General features: G+C 36.5%; 1 protein-coding gene and 1 long non-coding RNA gene across 2 annotated transcripts; both read right to left on the reverse strand.

The window, feature by feature from the left end:
* Window positions 1-5: 5 nt before the first annotated feature.
* Window positions 6-1,726, reverse strand: LOC128552077 (probable serine/threonine-protein kinase pats1; the record flags this gene model as incomplete). The annotated part of the gene is made up of 1 exon (XM_053533079.1): window positions 6-1,726. A coding segment is annotated over exon 1 (1,587 nt), but the record flags the coding sequence as incomplete, so codon positions are not given.
* Window positions 1,727-2,733: 1,007 nt separating this feature from the next.
* Window positions 2,734-6,627, reverse strand: LOC128552078 (uncharacterized). The gene is made up of 4 exons (XR_008368966.1): window positions 6,566-6,627; window positions 6,080-6,157; window positions 4,326-4,418; window positions 2,734-2,843 (listed from the first exon to the last, which is right to left on the reverse strand). It is a non-coding gene; the product is annotated as an uncharacterized LOC128552078 (long non-coding RNA).
* Between the last annotated feature and the right edge of the window lie 4,543 nt (window positions 6,628-11,170).

Below are 11,170 nucleotides of genomic sequence, written 5' to 3' on the forward strand. Positions count from 1 at the left end.
GTTTTCTTGCCAGCTTTCGCTATCGGCCACTTTCCTATTGTCGCTGATACTAAACGATGGTAGATTGTTGCCACTATTGAAGACGTTTGGAACAATAACACATAACGGAGTTTTGTGCATTTCTTTCCAGATAGAAATTCCTTTAACTCGATTATCGAAGAGTGCTCTCTTAACAGACTTGGAACTACAAACCACCCAAGTCCTGTTGACCGTTGTGTGTTTTCATCAAATACTGCTGCTTCTGATATAATGTGATGTTTAGTCAGAAATGAAAGCAAGATTTCTGTATTTTGTTTATACATTTCGAACTTGTCTTCTGGTTTTCCCCACTGGCGGTCAATTAAATGTTTCTCCAGTCTTCCGTCTGTCAGTAACATATTCCAGAAAGGGCGAATGTCAGGATCATTTATGCAGAATCTTTCGCTTGTGACGATACACTTGAATGCATCTATGAGATACTGAGGATCAAGCACAACATACTCCGATATCGGTGCTTCATCAAAATAAACAAATGTGCCTTTTGCATGATGGTAGCGTAAGAGCAGTTTCACCTGTTCTATATCATTCAATGGAAATTCATTCTCTGAATCAATTGCTAAAACAAACTTAAGAGAAATAAGCTTGAGGTGTTTTCTTTCCAACAGTGACTTTTCTAGCTGAATCCACTTAAGCGGTATTGCAAATGTTTCTGATTGTTCATCTCCAATTCTAATAATCGTTTCACGTAATGAGTTCAGTGATGGGTCCTTTGCGACAGTGTTATCTACTGCGAAGTCGTCAAAATGAATATGATGAGACATATTTGTTCCATCGAACAAATTTCTAATATTTGCAAAGTACTTTTGGATATGCTTTTCTTTTTCGTATCTCTTTCCCTTCAACTTATCTTTGTGGGTCCCCACTAGGATAACCTTTGGCACAAAGCCGTCTGCTGATCCGACGAACGAATGGATAGAACTCATCCAAAACTGGATAAAATATTTCATGTTCATAGCATCCATCTCTACTGGAAACTGTTCATCAGTGATACATTGATTCAGATCTAAAGTCAAGTCAAAGACCAATAGATAAATTGCCCTTCTGCTATGAAAGATTGTATGAGTTGCATAGAAAATGTACTGCCCGCCAAAATCCCAAATATCAAACATTGTCCGTCTTTCCGGTTCTGAAGATGACTGGTTTGTCCTCAGAGCTTTTATAAACGCCTCCTTTTCCTCGGGAGATAAAAGAGACACTTTATTCGAAATATCATCACTTGTTTCGTTTTCTGTTGATGAAACGCTTTTTGTTTCTGGAAAGTTTTCATGTGTATCTCGAACTTCGTTATGACTAGGTGAATCTTCACCTACCTTTGGTTTCTGTTCCTGTGAAGCGTTTGGTTTTGTCACAGACTGTGTTTGCTGTTCTTTACTTTCAGTCTCTTTACTTATAGCAACAGAAACCAAGCGTTTGATATATTCCGAATTATCAATGTCGTCTGCTTTAGTGTATCGTAATTTCCCATCTTTGGTTTCCTCGCATCTATAATGTTCTACAACTATTCCATTTGTACTTGTAATGCCTCCGACTTCTTGCCCCAACAACCTTCTCATTAATGTTGTTTTACCTTGTCTGAAGTTACCGACTATGTTTACCCGAATGGATTTATCCTTTTCTTTACCGGCTTGCAAAGCTTTCTCATAAAGCAGCAATGCATAAGGATCTTGCACGATTTCTTCAGGAACTGTAACCTAAATATGAAGGAACAATGAGAAAAAATATATATAATATAGGTTGGGTTTCGTATCTTTATCAATCTTTTTAACAACGTTTCGATTTAAATCTATATCAAGTCAGGTACACTTGTTTTGCTAACTTTTATTAAGCAATCTGTGTTCAGTTTAAACGGAATTACAGATGCAATTTTAAAGTCAGTTAGCTACTGAAAATATACGTTCGACACAAAATACTTTCGACTTGATAAAGGCATTTCCTTGCCGAAAGAGCACAGGCGTCGAAATGAAAATCAATGGTTTCCTTGTAGTTAGTAACTGAATTAAACTGTTAGTATTTTTTAAAAGAGTTCTTGGATGTCGATCGGTTACTTCTGTACCCGATACATAATAAATGACACTGGTTAACGTGCCGTTGTAGAACAGCGACGTGCATGTTCAGTTAAGTTATTGTCTACATGTAAACAATGGACTGCAGGCTTTTTTCCGACCCCTGTGTTCTTTGGGCACTATGATCATAAAGTAAACTTTGCCAATTTGCAAACCAAACGCACTCACATATAGATATAGATGAAAATATGGCACCAAATGTTACATTCATGTAATCTACTTTTAATAAATCCGGATTTTTTAGTGAAAGTCTGTAGTGGGCACGTTCTTTGACAAACAGAATTTACTTGCCTTATGATTTAATGAAAAATATATTTGTATGTCAGGCAATCCTGGTGCAATTTCTTGACAACAGTTAACTTAAATAGATATAATAAAAGACAAGCTCATTCTGAAACGATAACAGTTCAAACAAGCCTGAAAACCCCTATGAATGTTTATATATGTATCGCTATTTCAGCAGAAAATATGGTTAAAAAATCTGAGATGTTCTCTGAACTCAATTGTAAAAGGACTCGAGGGAAGGTTGCAACTGTCACCGTATTTGTCTCCTTACCAATGGGTTTTTTTCCTGAAAATATTCTATCTTATAAATATAGTTTACGTGAAGTTATTAATTATTACCTTCTTTCCATCCATCCTTGCTATTGTGTTTCTGAGTAACGTGAAAAATGCCTCCTGAACATTAGCGTTAGTTTTGGCACTGACTTCAAAGAATTTTGCTCCAAATTCATTTGCCAGCTGATTGAATAAAGGAAAACAATAAAATGAATTTGAAATACACACAATAAAGGGATGTACATGTAGGATCGATTAACAAGGTGGCTTATTTCATTAGCTTTGCCACTAAATCTACAACCGCTTCCGTTGATGTTTGTCGCAAAAGCTTACAGACTACTAGTAACTAATGGTAAGTTACTGTAACTGCGTTGCAGTCAGTTGTTTTTGCCGTCACCCTGACTTTAATAGTAGTTAAATTAAAGGTGGTCAATCACATTTAAACAACATTTAATGACATTTTTTACTTTTTGTATATTCTGGCAGAGAATTATTTAAGGAACAAAAAGACCGATTACATAGAGTTAGATTCCTATTTGAAATGTATATTTTATTATTTTTATAAAATTTTGTAATTACTCCCCTTTAATATGAAAGTATATAAAAAGCTGGGTATTTCTTTTTATTTCGATACAATGTCTAGTTTTACATTTGCATTTGATAGACATATCAACTATTGAACAATCTGAACCAAAATGCAAGTTTAAAAGCTGTGTGTAGCTTCTGAATTCATTTATTTCCAATCTATCTTGGTTGCGCAACCAAGATAGGCAAAGGGAGGTAATAATAATTTTTCAAACTTGCGTTTCTAATGAATTCCATCTAAATACATAATTTTTAATGCAAATATTTTACAAATATATTACAATATGTCTAATATTTATACATTTCCTTAGGCAAAGTACGTTTATCAAATTTATACTTATGATAAAATAACTCTATCTTGGTTGGGCAACCAGGATAGGAAAATGAAATTTTAAAAATGCCTCCAGTGAAAATCTAATTTGTATTAAGTGTTAAGTGAACATAAATGAGTGTAAATGATCAGATGCTAAAGTATCGAACAAATCCGTTACATGGCCAAAATCTGATTATCCACCTTTAAAGTCAAACAAAATGTATTTCGCTTGATTTTATATAATCATTTCACAACATTCATCACGTGTAGATTGAAATATCAAAGCTCTGCATTTAAAAAATTAATAACGTAATGGCGACATTTTTTTTTCAGACAAAAAGCTTGACCTAAGCACCGATCTAGAAACTCCCTACCGGCGTTCTTGTGACATTGTCTTTATAACAAAATGTTTCAAACCAATTTCATAGGAAAAGATTTCCCTACAAATAATTATAGTGGAATGCAAAATAAATGTTAGCTTTTTGGCAAAACTGAGTTTGGTGACTCAGAGGTCATGTTTACAATCGCATTGCGCAATTGTACTACGTTTGGGGCAAGTTTAAAAGATATGATAAGGTATGAAATATTAGCAAAATATATGTTTTGATGAATCTACGGCTTTTGTTATTTGTACTTAGTGTGTTCATTACAATCGTCGAAATAATATTCCAAACATCTGTCGAAACACGCCTTTCATCCGTCTGGATGATATGCCTGACGTAGTGAGAAAGCTCTACAATATTCAAACTAGTTATTAGTTTACGTACCTCAGAACCTTTGAGGGTGCTCACTTGCCTTTGTTCCTCCAAATCACACTTATTGCCAACAATCATCATTTCACATTTATCCAAGCCCAGTTTCTGTAATCAAATTACACATCTATTTTAGATAATACAATAGAACTGTATCTAATTATCTGTTCCGACTTACCTATTCATTTATTTTCAATGATATTTTTTTGTTTTTGTTTAAAGCTGAACGTTAAATGTTCGTAAAGTAGTGTAAACTTTGAAAATGTCAGGTTATATGATATTTGCAAGTACTTAAATGCTCAGTTGGCAAATTACATATTCTGAGGAGTATACGAGAAACGTGTGTTCAGATTTAATGAACAAGAGCTGTCATCGTAAAATTGACATTTGCCCCCCGAATTGTAAATGCCTTTATAGACCTATTGCCTCTTAACTAAATTCCAATGCAAAAACTAAAATGTTAATGCAAAGAGAGCAACAATGTCCAGATTTTGTTTGTGGACACATCACAAAATGACTAAAACATTTCAGCTAATTGAGAAAAAATCTGACATTAAATAAAAACTTGATCTTCGAGGTAGGTCCCTGTGTCCTGCTGCAATACCACACTGAGGTAAATCTTTCTACCATGAAAATTGTTCAATGTATATCAAAGACCTAGACAAGACCTGATATGACCTTTGAACCCCGGTGTGACCTTGACCTTAAATATATTGACGTGGAGTTTGCACTATTGAGGTTAATATTTGTGCCAAATATAACAAAGACTGTTCCATGTATGTAAAAGGTATTGCCCGAACAAACTCTTAAATGATTTTTGACTGCTAAGAGTGACCTTGATTTTTGTGATAGGGTCAATATATCGAATTGAAGTTAACATTTGTGCCAAATATTAAAATACTGCTACATGCCTGTCAAATATATGACCCTGTCTAGTTCCAATATGTGATTCAAACTACGGGGGTTCTATATACAGACCCTATGACTGTGTCCAAGTCACGTTCTGCGCCCTTTAAAAACAACCCGTAAAACTACTGTCATATGATTTGAAAGATAATGTACCGCTACAAACTTTACGCAAGTTTCATCGGCAGTAATTTTTTTTCATCGCTGGAACGCTAGACAATCTGTATTCTGGCGCAAAATTTCTAGATAGGAATGAGATACTGCGAGGACAATTAAGCTGTTTGTAGCTTACAAGAATATAAGAATTTTCTAAAGTATCCAAAAGGGAATTCCAGTTTAAAGTTAAACGCATCCTGAGTGAGACAATTTTCTACTATAAGTGATAGCGACCTTGACTTGGGTCCAAATTTTAAATGAGAAATATAGGCGTACAAGTAAAAAGGGTGAAGTAAAGCAACTGTTCCTGTAGCAAGCGTTATATTTTTGCGCACTGCATTCCTCCTAATTGCTGCCTACCTATTTACTTAAATATTCAAACTCTGAAGTCAAGTCCTTACAGACTTTTAAATTTACACTCCGGTTAAACAGTGGGACGGACGGACGGGCAGACGGACGGTTCGATTACTATACTGTACCCTTATGGAGCACAAAAACAAACAAAACATTACTTTAGATTGAGAACTTAATTCATTTAAGATATTCTAGAAAGGGGTTTTAAAGCTGAGAGACATATCGGCCAAAATACTGGAAAATGGTCGGTTCAGCATACCTCGTTATGATACTTCATCAAAGTAAGTGCAAATCATTAATAAATTAAATTATTTTGATGATTAGTGAAACATCCATCGTAAAGCTGTACATACCGCTTTAAGATCTTCAATCCGTTTCTTTGTTGCATGAAAATTGGTTTCGTTCGCTACGTCATAAACAAATACAACACCCTTAAACAAGAATTAAATTAAAATAATAAAAATAAAGTTCACATTCACCGTGTGGGTTCGACACTTCTCTTGAGGTGTAGAATTCTGTCATGTGAAGAAGTCATCCAGCTTACTAAAGATCAATTCTCAAGCCTGCAATAATACTAGGAGGGGCACCTGGTGTCTTCTTCGGTTACCAAAAACTGGAAAGTCGCCATTAGACATAAAATGTGTGGGTGAGATGTTAAACCTAACAAATGCGTAATATACCCGTAAGAATGGAATTCTAGATTCCTATCTAAATTACTATGGTTACAGTGTTGTGCAGTTTTGGAGTGATCGGTTGGCCGTTTATTGTCTTGTTTCTATTTGGTTTGGAGACACACCAGCGGACTGTTATTTAAAGAATGCATATAAGGTACCACTTACATCGGCTCCATTTATATAGGGTTGGGTAATTTCGTTAAATCTTTCATAGCCAGCTGTATCCCTGAAAATGACAAAAAATAAAACAAGTGCGCTTTACAACGTGAAGATTGCCATTATGATCAATATATGATTCCATAGATTTTTATGATACGGCTCTATATTTCAGAATATATAACCTACAGGTATATGGTGTCATATCAAAGCCAACATATATTCACAGAAAAAAATCTTTAAAAGATGTTGTAATAATAACATTCACGTAACGTATTTATACATTCTTGAAAAATAACAAATCACTTTACTTGTAAAACAGCAATTAACAAGCATTACCATTCACTGACAGCTTCACAACTTCAAGTCATTTAAGACTGAACAACTTACCAAACATGCACAATAATTTCTTCTCCCATTTGTTTAAGTTTCCTGATTCGGTAATCGACACCTGAAAACAGTTATTCTAAACTATCATTTAGAAAAAATACATCTTGTCTTATTTGCCCCATGTTCCTGTACCATCTGCCAACGCAAACGCACTGAGTAAATACGTATATGGTTCGATAAGCTGCTTACATAGCATTTTTTATGTTTACACCTATTGAAATACATCTATTTATGACAAATATTTCATTGTTGCAACTTGCATGCAAATATTCTGAAATACATTTACAATTATTAATTAAATCTGATTTTATATAGTTGTTTCTTTTGTGATACTCGCAGTAAGACCATTATCATATTACGCACATGTACCGCCTCGGTAGCCTAGTGGTAGAGCGCCGCTTCGACTGTGGGAGGTCGTGGGTTCGACCCCTGGCAGCGTCAAATTAAAGACGTAAAAAATGTTACTTGTAGCTTCCTCGCTTGGCGGTCAGCGTTACGAGGGTAGTATTATGACTGGTCAGCCCGGTGTCAGCGTAATGTGACTGTGTGGGGTATCATGTCACGTGTCTACGGCGTGATATATTCCAGTGAGGCAGCACTATAAAGTTGGGCATTGTGCTCACTGATACAAGTAGACACCGTCGTTTACATGACTGAAAAATTGTTGAAAACGACATTAAACCAGAACACACACACACGCGCGCGCATTACTATGGTGTTTCGTTAGGGCCATCGTGGTTTCGCGCGGTCGTCCTAAGGGCAAAACCGCGAAAACACGATGCATTGACGCGAAAACACGATGTGATAAAGCGAAAACACGATGCGATAAAGCGAAAACACGATGCCAAAAATATCGCGTTTTTGCGCTATTAATATCGTGTTTTCGCCCTCGATCTCCCATCGTGTATTCGCCTTCGCACTGAGTAGGGCGAAAACACAATATTAATAGCGCGAAAACGCGATCTTTTTCGCATCGTGTTTTCGCGATCTTGTATCGTGTTTCCGCGTTTTCGCCCTGTCATCCGCGAAGGCGAAACCGCGAAAGCACCATGTTTTGATATATAGGTTAGAACTTTACGGGTATCCTAAAAGTATGATCTGATATGCAGAGCGATTTATCGTAGGTAGTAAGGATTATGGCTCTATTGTTTTAAACCTATAGTGTAAGTCTCATTGTATGCTCGAGTATGATAATCGGAATCACGTTTTGTCGAACCTTATTTAAAAGGTACATACCTTCTTTTGATACATATCATTTGGGATCACGTGATTATGTAATGACAGAATTTGGATACCATACACGGATACAGATGTACTGATGTACCGAAATACACTAAGCTTAAAACTCGTGTTTTATAGGTCACCTGAGTGTGTGCATCATTGTCTACTAAACAATTTCGAACGATATTCAAATCATGGCCCCAGGGCCAAACTGGCCCCACGCCAGGAGTCACTAAGTGCTTATATTAGGAAAACTTGTCTTCTTATTGTTTAAATGCAGAAAGCTGCATTTACTCAGGTGAGCGCAGGACCCGTTGGTCCTCTTGTTTATTTATTGCTTGGCGTTTGTTCTATCAGATTAATTGAAGTCTGGAGCTGTTTTATGCTGTTTCTTTAGGTATATCGCCTTTTAGCTTAAACGTCCTACCTAGTCCAAACACCTCAGATAATGTTGGGGCGATGACTATAATGTTCATTTTTGAAGTGTTTGAATGAAGTAGGAAGCTTTAGCCAAAAAGAGATATATCGTCAGAAACAGCATAAAAAATAGTTCCAGACTGGGACATGTCTGAAAGAAATAAAAAAAGAAACGCCAAGCAACAAAAATTCGACTTTTACCTCTGTGTATTTCGGTATCTGTATCTGTGCATTTTAATCACGTGATCCAATATCCTGGAATTAAGTCCATTTAAATACAGGAGGAGAATATTTGATGTTTGACCTTAATCAGGTGATATTCGTAGACAGAAGACAAACAGGAGCCGGTTTGCAGATTTAGTGAACTAAAGTTTCCTAATTTCCTAATTGCTCTGCTAAATATATACATGTGCGTCAGTGTTTTAACATATGCATATACTGTTTTATATGTTTCACATACTTCACAATTTAAACGTCTCTACAGATTATATAAACCGTTAAGCAAAATATCTCAAGATCTCTTGACGAGAACACGACAAAACCGGCTGAAATAATACACACCGATACGCCAGTCTAATTTGTCTTCCATGTTTAACGCATGTTCAAACGTCGGAAGACAAAAGTGCAATATTAAAATACCGTGTTTTCGCGTTTTCGCCCTAGATCTCCCATCGTGTTTTTGTGTTTTCGCCTTCGCGGTCAGTAGGGCGAAATCGCGAAGACACGATGCGAAAAATATCGCGTTTTTGCGCTATAAATATCGTGTTTTCGCGTTTTCGCACTAATGACCGCGAATGCGAAAACACGATGGGAGATCGAGGGCGAAAACGCAATAGTTTTGGCATCGTGTTTTCGCTTTATCGCATCGTATTTTCACTTTATCACATCGTTTTTACGCGTCAATGCATCGTTTTTTCGCGATTTCACGATAACGCGAAACAACGATGGCCCTAACGGAACACCGTACATTACGCACATGCCTGTAAAAACAGAAAACATGGCCTGTTATTTATAAAAATTAAATTAATGAATGTAAAAATTGATTACAAACTCTTAACAAATAAAGAGGTAGGATTAGATTTCCCGTAAGTACAGAGCACCCGAAACACAGCCATAGAGCCATGCATCACAAAGTAGGCCCGCAGCAAAAAGAAACTATAATATAACGGAACAATATAGCAGACGGGTTGCTTCAAAAATCCAACAAGTACATTTTAGTTATATGTCAAATACAAAATTTTATAAGGGTTAGATAAAAGGGTGTGGCTGTTGGGAAAGTGGAGAAAAGCAAGGACGAATGTTCAACAGGGAAAGCCACGCTCCAAATACGCAGTTTCTCCACACAGCAAACCACATCAGCGCAAACACGCACGTACAAAGACAGACAGACAGACGCACGCACGCAAGCACGCACACACACACACACACACATACACACACACGCGCGCGCATACAAGCTAGACAGTGTGGCACCGTCCAGGGACGGCCGATGGCCAAACATATAGTGGGCATTTAACCTCACTCATAGTAAAAGGAGAGGTTAATGTGTAAATGCAAGGGGCGATGGGGTGAGGAAGAAAGGAACACCAACAGCAAACAAGACAATTTACTTTACATGAAATATGAAACGGACAAAAAACAAGTTGAAAACAGAGGCATAGCCTTCGAACTACCAGTAACCTATATGAAGGAAATTAGTGTTTTAAACTTATTTAGGGCATGCCAACCTACCACTTACCCTACTTTTAACAAGTAAGGCAAGACAGTGTAATTAAAATAACTCCCCTATGAGAAAGGCTCTAACATTAGTGACAAAATACCAGATTATATAAAATAAAACATATAGGGTTAATCTAGGTATAATTACACTAATTTACTCAAGAACTTGTCTGAAGTCAAAACACCAGGAACCTAACTTTTAATGGCACGACTAAGCTAGCGGCAAGACAAAATTCCACTCCCTCCGTCCGTTTCCAGTAGGATTTAGGATCACGGAATCTTACACTTTATTAGTCATCGCACCGTCAAATATGAAACGTACAGCGGTCAATCACCAAACATGCACCGTGCTTAACGATTTTCGCATTGTATCCTCTTTGACAAGCTTTTTAACATATGGTACAAATATTTGATAAAAATAAGCATTATTTTTTAATTTTCCTAAATTTGTAAACTACATCCCCATAGTATGCGGGGTGTGTAAGACCACAGTTTAGAAGTGTCTCTTAAACCACAGATTAGAAGTGTCTCTTAAACCACAATTGCTTCAAAAATGAATGTTGCGTTTTTCGGCGACGCCGTCTAAATTCGTTTTCGTTACCTATGCCACGTGACTTCAGTTTGCAAATCAAACTACTTGATAACGCATTATAGATAATTTATCAAAATGGAAGATTTATGCAACACTCTGCCTGATTGGACGAGAGTGTCAATTTCTTTCACTCTGTTGATTGTGCTACGCTGAGTGAAATGTAGACAAAGCGTTTATCCTAAACGACGCTGTTCACAGTTTTAAAGCTAATTTTGGCTCAGTATATTTAGCAAGAATATTGATATATCTCAAAATGATAAGTAAGTTTAATAAAA

Source organism: Mercenaria mercenaria, unplaced genomic scaffold (assembly GCF_021730395.1).
Source record: "Mercenaria mercenaria strain notata unplaced genomic scaffold, MADL_Memer_1 contig_2014, whole genome shotgun sequence".
NCBI classification, from domain to species: Eukaryota; Metazoa; Mollusca; class Bivalvia; order Venerida; family Veneridae; genus Mercenaria; species Mercenaria mercenaria.